The 13,390-nt window shown below is 42.9% G+C and overlaps 1 protein-coding gene across 6 annotated transcripts in view; it reads left to right on the top strand.

Annotated features, from left to right (window-relative positions):
* Positions 1-9,294, top strand: part of FOXP1 (forkhead box P1) — a 602,050-nt gene extending 592,756 nt beyond the window's left edge. For all 6 annotated transcript variants that reach the window (XM_060111624.1, XM_060111623.1, XM_060111622.1 and 3 more), the window contains 2 exons: positions 145-311; positions 6,309-9,294. In XM_060111624.1, the coding sequence (XP_059967607.1) occupies positions 145-311; positions 6,309-6,453 (312 nt within the window). In that variant the 3' untranslated portion in view covers positions 6,454-9,294. The remainder of the gene's footprint in view (positions 1-144; positions 312-6,308) is intronic.
* The last annotated feature ends 4,096 nt before the right edge of the window (positions 9,295-13,390 follow it).

Genomic DNA, 13,390 nt, shown 5'->3' with positions numbered 1-13,390 from the left:
CCTTCTACACCTATTAGAAAACTTGTCTTTTCCAACCGTGCCAGAATGCCGTGAAACCGAAGATCATTGAATCCACCCATAATTGATAGCTTCCCCGTCTGTGTACACCCTTGTCTTCATAAATCTTCTCTTGGTTGATGGCAGGCTTCGATGGCTGAGAACAGTATACCTCTATACACTACCGCTTCCATGGGAAACCCCACTCTGGGCAACCTAGCCAGCGCCATACGGGAAGAGCTGAACGGGGCGATGGAGCACACCAACAGCAACGGGAGCGACAGCAGCCCCGGCAGATCCCCTATGCAGGCCGTGTGAGTACCCGCCCCCTCAGGACGCCTCTGCCGTCAGACCCCGGGCCCCCCGTTCTAGGTGCACACTGGCCCCTTCTCCTCTGGCGGCTTTTGACACCTTTTCTGTAACTTCTGATTTCCTAGAACCCAGACAGAAGTGGGTGCGTCCAGAAACCTTTAGCTCGGTTCGCACCTAGGAGGACCATTTACTGACGTTCCCGTTACAGCAGGAGGCTTCATGCAGCCCCACGAGTGCCCAAGGCCATAAAATGGGTGACACCTGTGCTTTTTGCCTTCACTTGCTCGGCTCAGGCCATTATTTCAGCCACATTACCTTTTCTTCCTAGCAGTAGACACACATCCCGGTGGCAGAGTTCTTCGCTGTCTGTTCACCGTGCGGGCGGGCTGAAGCTAGCAGGGAGGCAAAGGATGCATGTTTACTTGGTTACGTGGTACGCGGACGCCACGCCAAAGCGTCATGACCAAGCGCTGAGGATGGCACGAACGGAAGGCGGCATGATTTAGAGATTGCTCTTAAAATCTCAAAAGGAGAATTAACAGGAGCATTACAGCAGCAGACGGCAGTATAATGAGCATGCCCAGAAGCGTACCGCGTGAGGCACGAGGGCTGTCCCAGGCTGCGTGTGCGTGGCCTCAGGACCCGGCACACCACGGGCAGGGCCGTGCGTGGTGCCCCTTTTGGCTGGGTGATGGGAGGCAGGCAGGGTGACGGTAACGACTCCCTCTCTCCCAGGAAAAGTTTTAGAAGAGCAAAGGCAGCACATTCCCCCAGAGAGGATTGGCAGGGGGTGCTGTCGAATGACAGCCTCTGGCTCGGAGCGAGTGTCTGCAAAGCCCGCTGCCCGCTTTAAAGGGACAAACCTGTTCACTGTTGACCACGTTGTCAGCTCCTAGAAACGAACCCCTTGTCTACACGGTGTTTCTGAACTCCTGACCAACATCTTATCTTCAGAGCATTTGAGTGATCAGAATGGAAAATAGGACCTGTGGCAGTTAGCAAGAGCATGAACTGGCACCTACCAACAAAGGCAAAATGCTGTCTGCCAGCATGGGTACATTGGTGGGTTTGGAGGAATCTGAAATCTGATTCTTTCGCATTTGAATTGCATGCCCAAAGTGCTTCGAAAAGGACCTTTTAAAGATGAAAATAACCGTTTTAAATTTATATCAACAGTCCCTTAGCATTTACTCCACAGCATTTCAAGAATGTGTTTCTCTCTCACGCTGCTACTGCTATCCATCATCCTTCGTCAAGAAGCCTGGTCTTTCTGACTTTATTATCACACCCGTATTCATCTCGAAACCGTTGTCACGACAGGAGTATTTACTAAGCTATTAAGGAAGTTCAGAGCACACGTAAATTGGCATGTGCGCTGCTTCAAGGAACACTGACTGGAGCAAAAGCATCTGAAGTTACTGAGTGGAAGAGAGACTGTTTGTTTGTCCCAGTATCCATAGACCACTGACGTTTACTTGATGTGTGTTCCTATTATTTATAGTAAAAAGGATCACTGAAAAAAGAGAAGAAAATAAAAAAGGTATTTGGGTAAAAACCTCTCACAGCAGTTTAGAGTGAGGCTAATTTTGCTGTACAAGATAGAGTTTCTATAAAGTTATTTCAGACTTTAAGTTAACCCCAAGTATGACCAGAAACCTTGCTTTACAGCAAGCAATCAGCCTAATTTTTAACGAAATGAAGGTTTTACAGGTGTGCATGTGTGTGTTTTGTTTTTAAGAAACCCTGCATAAAGATGCCCCACAGCATACTGTTTTATTGCTCAAATCTCACAGGTTTACACTAAAATAAATGATTTTGCTACAAATAATTGTTGGTTATCAGCCCATTCCCTATGCCTACTCTCGGTGTTTGTTAGAGATGCTTAACTCTTTTTGATCTCAACTTCGCATTAAGCAAATTCTATAATGACGTAGTTTTCTTTCTTGTCCAACGTGCATTACCCTGCTCTGATGCAACTTGTTTCTCACCTGTCCTGTTCTCTTGGAATAAATCAAGCCATAAACTCTACAGCAAGGCTTAAAGGGCCTCGGTTAATGAGGCAGCCCACCTACTATTGAGTGTCGAAATAGAACTTCTTACCCTTTCTGTGACACTCAAACACCACAACATTTTTGTCTGTCTCTTGAAACAAACGCTACATAGTAGTCACATAATTAAGGCTTTGGGGCCTTATACTTTTATCCTGATAGGGGCTAAAGAGGCTACAAAGCAAAATATTCCATGCTGTGCCCACACCCTCTGAACACAATGCCTTTAAACACCAGTCAGCTTGCCTTAAAAAACTCTTCTGTTCCCAGAGTAGCTAAACAAAGGAGTTACTCAGATGTAAGAAAGGAAATGTGAGGTTTTGCACACTTATTCACTGGGAGCCCTTTCGGAAGCAGGAGTTGGAGAGAAAGGCATTGGGGGTGGGGGGGTACCTGCAAGGGTAGAAGGTGCCACGAGCAGCTCCATCTCCCAGGAGGCACCTGGGAGACCACGAAGCAAAGTATCTTAAGCAGTGTGCATCTTACCTGAAATGGATCTCCCATGGAGATCCTTTCTCTAAAGCCCCGCATGCCTGAGTTACTGCTTTTGCCCCACCTCAGGGGAGGAAGGGCCGGGGTGGGGCGGGGATCTGCTGGTATCACGAAACGTCGTGAAGCTGGATTTCATTTCTGTGGAGTTTTAAGAAGCCTTAGTATCTCACCTGGTTGTGTTGTCAGGTTGTCACACTGTAGACCTGGTCAGTTCACCTTGGCTGGGGTTCCACTCGGCAGTAGGTGCTGGGATTGAGCCAGCGTGCATAGGGTCGTCACCTGTGTCTTTGGGATGGAAAATAACCTTCCTGAAGTTGGGTTGCAGATTTCAGGGGAAAACAAAATATTCTCTCCTGTGAACTCTACCTTGTTGGCGGGACTTGGGGGTAGGGGGGATTTTGTTTTGTTCTGCCTGGCAAAACAGTTCTCCGAGTCTAAAATTACAAAGCAAGAACTTCATGAAGACTCGCCAGTCTCTTCCGGGGCCCAGCACCCCTCCCACCCATATAGCCTTGTATCATCTCTGTCATCAAATTCAGCTCTATAAACCAGAAAAGATGAATACATCTGGTAGTTTAAAAAAATGAAAATAGGAAAATGTTGATCAGGGAAACACAGCTGACTCTCAGTCCAGGCTACGTACAACCCAGCAACACTGCTATCCAATCAGTGTCCCAAGAACCATGTTACCAGAGGACAGTAGGGGGGTAATGTTTGAAGTAAGAGTTCTCAATAGTGCAAATACGAAACTGAAACGTGAAGAGATCTTCACCGTTGTCAGTCATCCAAAACACACAGTTTACGGTAACCTGAGCTCTCCTTATTATACCTGCTCAGCAACACGATGTTCCCAGAAAGCAGTGCTTGGTGCTGATGAGGTTGCGTCTAAATTGATGAAGCTTCTTTGGCAGTTAATATTGCACTAAATCGTAAGAACCGTAAGATGTTTTTGCTTCTGCTCCAACCATTTTATTCTTAGAAATTTATCCTAAGGAGGTAAACCAACAGAAATATGGATAAAAGCGGTCACTGTGTTATACAAAGAGCAAGGCGGGGGTGGGGTACAGGGGTGAGCAAAAGACAACCCCCAAATGTCCAGTATTAAGGGACTAATGTCATCACACTGGGATCTCATAGCCATAACAATTAAAACTGTAAAGGTAGCAAAATAATCACATTCTTGCTACGTGTACAATATGTAAAAACACAGCCCCAAATGGGAGAGGATAGGCCAAACCAAAAAAGTCTACCTTAATTAGGGTTTATGGGTGATATATATATATTTTTTTTTCTTAAGGAATAAAAATCAACACACCTAACTCTTCCCAAAACAATATAGGGGGTCCTACCAGAGCTGACTTCCCAGGCAACGTGATGTATGCAGTCACGCAGGATCCCATACTTAAAAGTTTTAACGCTCAGCTGTTTCCGTCTTGAAATTCTCAACGACCTTTTCAAACACATTTTCACTTTGCACTGGGCTCTGCAAATTATGCATACGGTCCTGGATCTTGATGCTGAAACACAAATAAATAGGCCCATTAAAAAACTAAAAATAGATGGAGCCAAACTAGTAAATATACTATTCTAATGAAACTTGGGTATATTTCGTTTTGCACATAGGTTGTAAGAATACGGGCCATATATATATATATATTTTTTTTTTTAATGGTTTGCTGTTTTGGGGGGGTTTTTTAATTTATTTTTTGTTTTATTTTATTTTTGGCTGCATTGGGTCTTCGTTGCTGCACTTGGGCCCTCTCTAGTTGCTGGGAATGGGGGCGACTCTTCACTGCGGGTGCGCGGGCCTCTCATGGCAGTGGCCTCTCTCCTTGCAGAGCACGGGCTCCAGGTGCACAGGCTCAGTAGTTGTGGCTTGCGGGCTCTAGACCGCAGGCTCAGTAGTTGTGGCGCACGGGCTCAGCCTCTCCATGGCACGTGGGATCTTCCCAGACCAGGGCTCGAACCCGTGTCCCTTGCATTAGCAGGCGGACTCTTAACCACTGCACCACCAGGGAAGCCCCGGGCCCTATTTTTTAAAAGCTATTTATCCCAACATCTACCCCCAAACACTCTCTAGGCTGTGCTAATTTTACAGTCAGTTGGTCTTCTGGAGGATCACGTGTCAAAGGGCAGTCCAAAGCACTCCTCTGTTGATTTTTCAAGGGTTCAAGTGGCCTTTGGGGTTTGCACACAACATCAGTTATTTAGGAAGGCCACCATCCTCAGCACCTCCTCTTATTACTAGTAATACTTGATAACGTCAATGAAAAAAATCTTCCCTTCTGCAGCCCGTCCCTGCAATGGGACTTCTCTTTTAGGAAAAAAAAAAAAAACTGAATGGTTCTTTTACGTATCAAAAGCCCCTCCACCGAAAGTAATTTGTATTTGCAAAGGATCGGTTGTAAATATGATTTAGGAACAACATTTCTCAATTGTTATCGGAGTGCTTCGCATGGTCCCCCGCAGGCCCCTTCGGGTGAACCGTGCGCTGGGCTATAATGAGCAAGTCGGCAGATCTCATCGGAGCCCTGCGTCCTGGTGGCCGCTACCAGCCGGGCCTCATGTTTTGCCTTGTTTACAGCTGACAGCGTTATTATTCTGATCGGGGCTCTGCTTTCTTATCATATTGTTGTGTTGAGCGCGCCTTTTCCTCTCCGTTTGTGTTTCCTGGCAGGGCTTTTCTTGCCTTATTGACAGTTTGTAAAAATATGCATTAATTTGGAGTTTCCAGCATGTATCATGGTGTCTCTCTGCTGTGTTTGCTTGAAGTTGATTAATGATAGACCCTCGCTTGGGGTCGGTCTCCGGAGAGTTCTTTCACAGGTTCTGCATGTTAACTAGCAAAGCAGAACACACAGCGAGCCGTGATTAGCCCAGCCTCCTGCACACAGTGGTCCCCACAAACCACTGTTGCGTTGACCGATTCTTCCTTCACGGGATTATTTGAAGATTTGTATTCATCCACCCAGCAGGCCACTATGCGGCCTGTAAGCTGACACTCAAAGGGTGGTCCTCGGACCAGCAGCATCACCGGGGAGCTGGTCAGAGATGCAGAGTCTCAGGCCACACCCCAAACCTGCTGAGTCACAGGCTGCATTTTAACCAGATCCCATGGTAATCTGTGTGCACATTACAGTGTAAGAAACACCACGGGAGGAGGACACGCCCCCTGATGCTTCTGGCCAGAGACCCTTCTGTGATGATGGAAATTCCTCCCTCTGTGCTATCCAACATGGTAGCCGTTAGCCAACACATGTGGCCCTTGAGCACTTGAAATGTGGCCAGTGTAACTGAGAAATGGAATTTTAAATTGTCGTAATTTTCATAGTCGCACGTGGTTAGTGGCTGCTGTGTCGAACGTCACAGCCCTAGACTGGGGATTCTGTGTTACCCAAAACCCCCAACTTTACCTTGCGTTGGGAAGTCCCCACGGTGAACCTTCTTTTGTCTTTCCAGGCATCCTGTACATGTCAAAGAAGAGCCCCTGGATCCAGAGGAAGCTGAAGGGCCGCTATCCCTAGTGACAACAGCCAACCACAGTCCAGATTTTGACCACGACAGAGATTACGAAGACGAACCAGTAAATGAGGACATGGAGTGAACATCTGGGCAGGCCGACCCCAAGAGCGTGAAGATTGGGGGGGGCACACAAAACAAAATACGTCAAAAGTTTGCAGTGAAATCGTTCTCCATTGGTTGTACAGTCTGGAGGATTTTTCACTACATTTTGACAACTCTGCAATGTGTTAACTCTTAGTGCCATCAAGAATCCCATTTGGGAGTATTTTTGATTTTTCTACTTTTTGTTGAAAAAAGGAATTTGTACTCTGTGCATTGGATGGACTTGTTTGGTACTGGGGATTTTCCTCTCTTAACAGTCAACATCAGTGTTGTAAATTTGCTAAACTGATTCACTTTTAGCAGCAGACTTTGAACTGCAGTCCTGCCGACATTGGACAATGAGGACACCCAACTGAGCATGTGCACCTAAGCTGCAGACCAAGCCTCTGCCCAGAATTTAAGGATTCCAATGGACGACCTATTTGCACAGTACTGCATGTTGATTATCACTGCCTTTACTCCATTTTTTTTTTTTTTTTTTTTTTTTTTTGCTTCCAGTTGGGATGGGGAAGGCCTTTGTGTGTGTATTGGGGGGAGGGTTTAAAAATAATTATCCCAAACTTTTTAATGTATTGCTCTTTTTTTTTTTTTTTTTTTTGGCTTCTCCTATACCATTTTAAGTTCTGACCTCAGGCCTCCATTCGGGCCCACGGCCTCTTGGAGGCTTCAAGTTTTCTGTACCTTGTGATGAATGTTAATAGGTGTTTTTATTATACGAAGCTGAATGTCATTTCTCGTTCGTAGTTTTCTGTCACTCATTCCATGTCCCTTCAGACATCACCACTGTTTTCTCGAAAGTCAGAAAACATTCCGTTTTGATCTTTTGCAAAAAGGTCCCAAATGCTGCACTCTACACGTGAAGGTCCCTCTCACCCAGACGTGAAGTTCCTGCCAGAAAGAGAATGAATGACAGAAAAAAAAAAAAAAATAGAGACACCCTAGGAACCATGCAGATTCATTCCATGAAGCAGTATTGGAAGGTGGGAAGGGGGTTGTTTCAGATTTTCCTCCTTTCTTTTTTTTTATGTCGTACCTACCATCATTCTTAATCAATGCCACAGCATTTACCAGCACACGGAGACATAGGCAGCAGCCCCCTTACCCCCAAACCAAAAAAAACCAAAAAACAAACTCTCGCAGTAGTTGGACTGACAGTGGCTGTGGAAGCCCGTCCCTGGGATGACCTAGTTGAGACGGGCCTCAGGCTCTCGCAGTTGTTAAAACCAGTGTGAGTTGCTTTGTTTGCAAAATGGCCCAAAAGCTGGCTTCCCTGAGCAACTGTGCTGAAAGTCGTGGCGGCCCCAAACCGAAACATCCATTCAGACCTGCTTGGTGGCATTCGTCTGTTTGAATGCAAATTAGATTTCAGATTGAACTTGCTATGCGAGTTAATGAGAACTGGGTTCAGCAAATGCTAAAGTGTTAATTTCCAATGTGCCGATTTGGTGTAGCAGCTCAGCATGTGAGGCAACATCATCCCACCAACCCAGTCCCAGAAACCAACAGGAGAAGACATCAGGCAGATGGGGGCACAGCTCAGCCCTGGGCTTTTGGGGAAACATACATGGCGCACAGAACATGACAGTCATGGGTCAGTACAGCCTCAGTCCTTGGAACCCCTGAACGCTTCCACTCTGCACCCCTTTCCTGTCACTCATTTATTTACCTAGGAGTGTAGCTTTTGTTTTAGTTTAAGAGCCTTTTGGAGCTTAATTTATATGCTTTGTACCTCTTTTTTTTTTTCCCCTAAAATTACCAAAGATATTCCACAAAGGTAAATTATGTTCTCTGTTTTTATGCTTTATCTGATGAAGCCAAATATCCTCTTCTTGTTGATCAAAGGAGGCAAAATAATTTAGAGGCAATTGATGAGATATAGGCTATTGCTAACTTAAGAGAACTGCTTCTTCATCATAGAGGACATTTAGAAGACCAAGTAGGTAATGGAACCAAAGTTGTTACTTTTTTTTTTTTTTTTTCAGTCCTCGGTTTTTGTTTTTGTTTTTTCCTTCTGTACCTCTACAGAGACCAAAACGCATTCTTGTAAAGAGAACTTATGGGGCTACTGAAGAGAGAAATAGGACACAGTATTAAGGGAGCAATAGAAGGAAGGGATTACCATCTCCAAGAAAAAAGACCAATGTACGGCACATGAAATTTAGGGGGTGTCCAGTCCAGGAGACAGCGAAGATAAAATGAAGGTAAAATTCAGAGAGAACAGAACAGCTTCCACAATTGAACTAGACCGCGTAATGTAGTATTTCTAGAAGACATTTCTTTTTCAAAGAAAGATTGTATGCCACTTTTGTTTAAGGACTGTGCTATGATCACTGCATTCATTTGGGTTTATCTTGGCATATATATCCTCTGGGTTTTTTTTTTTTTTTTTTTTAAAGGTTTCCTTTTTTCCTTCCTTTTTTCCGGATTAGGCTTGCGTCAGCATTTTTCGTTTAAAAAAAAAAAGTAACATTCCCGTCCACTCACAAGCTTGGTACAAAAACTTCTCTGGCAGTTACTTTTGAAGCTTCACACTGCTTTCTCTATAAAGAGCAGTCTGTGGTCACTCGAGACTTACTTTTTTTTTTTCCAACTTTTCCAGGCAGCGTCATGATGTGCAGGCAGTAGCCAGACAGGGTCATGGGAAGGGGGCCCTGTGCTTCTAAACTGAGTGGTTGCTGGTTAGTTTGGTATTCAAAAGAGGATAAAAATCTGGTAGATTAGTTCATTCTCAGCATGTGTAGCTAGACATGAGTAAAGTTAACAGCATGAGAAACTGTTAGTACGCATACCTCAGTTCAAACCTTTAGGGAATGATTAAAAATTTAAAAAAAATACATTTCACTCAGTTGCACTTAGTCGTATGTCTTTGCATGCTTAGTCTAAAGACTGTAGCAAAAAGAAAAAAAAAGAAAAATTAGCTTTTACATATCTTTGCAGGTATAACAGCCTTGCAGAAGAACCAACTGAAAAAAAAAATTTCTCAGGCTTTACAGCAAGCAAACTTCACTCTGATTTTTCCAATTCTGATTCTGTATCCCTTGGGGGTATCCCAGTTGCTTCTTTAGGATGGGGTTTATTATGTTGTACATATATCCCGATGTGTCTGTGTGACTCTTTGTCTTTTTTGGGGGAGGGCGGAGGGTGGTTCTTTTTTTAGATATTGTTCCTAAAAAGGAATAAATGCATACACCTGTTTGTCAAAACACCTTTGCTTTTTGTGCAACTGCTTTATATTAACGATACTTTAAAAAAAAAAAACCTTTGGAAAAAAAACTACTGTATGTAATGGAATTGCAGAATATGCTGCACATGTATTTTATTTAGTTATTCTTGCTTTCAGAATATTGGATGACATTTCCTGACATGTGGGAGAGAGAAACTCCCAATTTTTTTTTTTTTTTTTTTTTTTTTGGCTTTTAAAATTGTAACATAGTTGACAGATTTTTTTTTTTTTCTTTTTTCCTGTTCTCATTGATCGGAGCATCTTGTACAGGTTTTTTTGGTGTTTGTGCCTGCCAGTGTGAGTTCCTCTGTTTTTTGATACATTCCTATCCCTTGTGTTTATCCTACCATTGCCTTCCTGGCTATCTTAAACAAGTTCATGCGTTTGAAAAAAGAAAAAAAAAAAATGTTGTTTTAAACAATGTTTTCTCCTGCTGCAGTAAATATTTTGCATGATGAAATTCCAGGGTCACACTTTCAAAGTTTATCAGTGAAGTAGTGATTAATCATGGGGAGTGTCAAAGCTATTGAACTTTTTGTATAAAAACAAGAAAAAAAGAAAGAAAACTTTACAAGGTGCCAAGATGTACAGACAATTTGTTGCTTTTTTTTTTTCCCCAAAGAAAAGCGTACCTTAGGGAGAACGGTCCTTTGTACCAGGCAAATGCACTGTCAGGAATGAGGATCCATCCTACTTGTTGTCCCTAGAGTCTGTCCTTGAAAGACAAGTTAACGCTGCCTGCATTGAACCAGCAGTGAAAGGAAACATCAAGGCTTATGAACGGGAAGAGTGACCGCCAGCCCTGCCACCTTCGGACGGCTCTGACCTGATTCCCCGCGTTCCGTCAGACCTAGTAAAGACACCTTGGATTCTTCACCCAAAATATGATGTCCATCACTAGCTATTTTATCATGAAAAAAAAAAAAAGTTAAAGATTTCCTCTCCTTTCCACATTCCAGCTTGAGCTCCGTTTCCAAGGGTACCAAGAAGAACATGCTTGTCAGGATTTTGAATCTTTGGGGGACCTTTTGGTTAATGGTAGACCCTCTGGATATTTTGGATGTTTCTGAGAGTCGATTTTGGCTTTTCTCTCCTGAGAAATGAGACTTATAATTCCAAAGGCATTTTGTGGGCCCGGTGTAGTTCTCACGATCTCTGCTACCCAGAAGCCTGCATGGAGATGGTACAGCTCGGACTGTCAGCGTGGTGCTCCGTGGAGATGTGCTGCCAGTAACAAGAATTTTTTTTTTAATTTTGTTTTGTTTTGATAAGGCATAAAAGGAACTCATTCCGTGACATCAACTGTAATTCCATCATTCCGTGTCTGTGGATACAGACAATAAAAAAAAAAATGTTGTGTAGTCAGTACTAATTACTGACATGATCGCATTCTCAAATGCAATAAAAATGCTGGTTGTTCACACTGGTAGTAAAAGTTGCCACAGCCTAAGTTTCTTTCCCCTTCTGACCTGCTCAGAGTGTGTGTTCGGCATATGCCTTAGGTTTAGCACCAGCTGCTTCCAACCCAGAATTAAAATCAATCTTAACTAAAAGCTTTCATCATCACGGAGAACTGAAGCTCTCGTCCCTCAGGATTTCAAAGTGAAAGTCTCCACTTAGAGAATTGGGGAAAAAAACAGAAAAAGAGAGGCTACCTTTTCTCTCCAGGAAGCACACTCTGATTTTTTTTTTCCTTCATCACATTTTATAGAGAAAAAACAAAATATTGAATAACTAGCATTAAGAGCTAACTAAAATTTCAGAGGAAGGCAATTTCATGAATAATTCATTCAAATTTCACATCTGCAAGATTAGTCATCCAAATAAAATGCTAATGTCAAAAACATGCACCATCTATAATATTCTCATCAAGAAATCTTTTTGCATATAATGATAAATGCCGAGATTAGGACAAATGATTTTATAAAAATTCTCTATCAGAAAGTAGGTTCGATAGCTGCCTTTACTGATGGAAACAGTAAAGCTCCCATAACTAAATATTTCCAGAAAAACCATCTTGATTTCTGAGGTCTTTAAAAATTGCAGACCTCTAGAAAAATGTGCTATTTCTCTTTACTATTATTCTGTCATACATATTCTAAGGATTAATGAATTTGGGCATCCTCTTTGAGTAAAAAATTAAATTGGTATATCGAAAGCACTATTAAGTGGCCAAACCGCAGTGACATACAACTGTGACGTATCTAATTCAGAGCACATAACACAAGCCAAGAGACGACTTGAAAATTAACCTTGCAGTTCTTAGTCGGCAAAGACCAGCTGATACTGAGGAATATGTAAACGTTCTTTCCCAGCATTGTTTTGAAAAGCCCATACAGTTATGCCACTGTCTAAAAGCCTTCTAGTCTGATAATTAGTAAAACATTTGAACCCTTAATTCTTACCTAGCTACTAAGAATAAATTAGGGTTAATTGAAATTCCTTTAAACGCCAGGCTTAAACATAAATACTGCTTACAGCATGTGCAGTTGGTAAAATTAAATATGTACACATATTTGAATCAACTGAAGGACCCAAACAAAGTAGGACTATGCATTAGAGAAGATTCTGCTGGTGGATGCATATTAAATTTTTCACTGTATTTCAGGAATCGTTCTAAGGCGGGAACATCCTCTTTGACATTTATTTCAGGCTTGTCACTCAGATAAACAAGGCAGCAAACCCAAACTGTTGGCTCTTCTTTTAAACGGGAGCCTTTGTATCAAGAGCCTAAACTCTGAGGAAGGCCAATTTCACACCTACACTAACCAGCTGCATGATAGCTGTTACTCCCCCTTCCCCCAGAAAAAGATTAAAACAGTGTAATTAGTCTTTCTTGACATACGAGGTTGTGCCTTCTTTGATGATGTTACATATTTAGGTGTAGGGTAATATTCACAATTTATCTTTCATCTTTATTGTAGTTGAGTCACATAAAAGTAGTCTTTATCTGAATAAAGCGAAGTTGGGTCTCAAACCTTCATTTAACGAATTGACTGATGGATGAAAGGTTTAAGACAGAATTCACATTGGAGGGAAATTAAATTACGTACAAAAACACTGGTTTAACTGTGGGACAATATTTGGCTTAGAAAGCCGTCACTCTAGATATAACCAACTTTTATTTATTTTTAAACAGCATTTTATTTTTTAAAAAAATAATACCCCATGTCATCTTATTTCCACTCTGATTGTAAAATGAGATTCCATGCTTAGCACCCCCAAAATACACATATATATCTATTTGAAATGATCAGCCAGCCTTTTCTTTGGCTTCTACCAAGAATATAGGGAGGGTGGGCCTCCCTGGTGGCGCAAGTGGTTGAGAGTCCGCCTGCCGATGCAGGGGATACGGGTTCGTGCCCCGGTCTGGGAGGATCCCATATGCCGCGGAGCGGCTGGGCCCGTGAGCCATGGCCGCTGAGCCTGCGCGTCCGGAGCCTGCACGTCCGGGGCCTGTGCTCCGCAACGGGGGAGGCCACAACAGTGAGAGGCCCGCATACCGCAAAAAAAAAAAAAGAATATAGGGAGGGAGAAAAAGGGGGAAAAGACAAGCTTCAAGTTATAATGTTAATTTGAAGGTAACCGGCCTTTCAAGAATTAATTTCAGCCAAAGCAATAATCATTATTTACCAGCGTGTGACATTTTTATCACTCATCATATTAGCAAATTTCCATTGAAAATGCTAAAATG

The sequence above is a fragment of the Mesoplodon densirostris genome, chromosome 10, assembly GCF_025265405.1.
Source record: "Mesoplodon densirostris isolate mMesDen1 chromosome 10, mMesDen1 primary haplotype, whole genome shotgun sequence".
Classification (NCBI taxonomy): Eukaryota; Metazoa; Chordata; class Mammalia; order Artiodactyla; family Ziphiidae; genus Mesoplodon; species Mesoplodon densirostris.
This window is presented reverse-complemented; position numbering and strand designations above follow the sequence as displayed.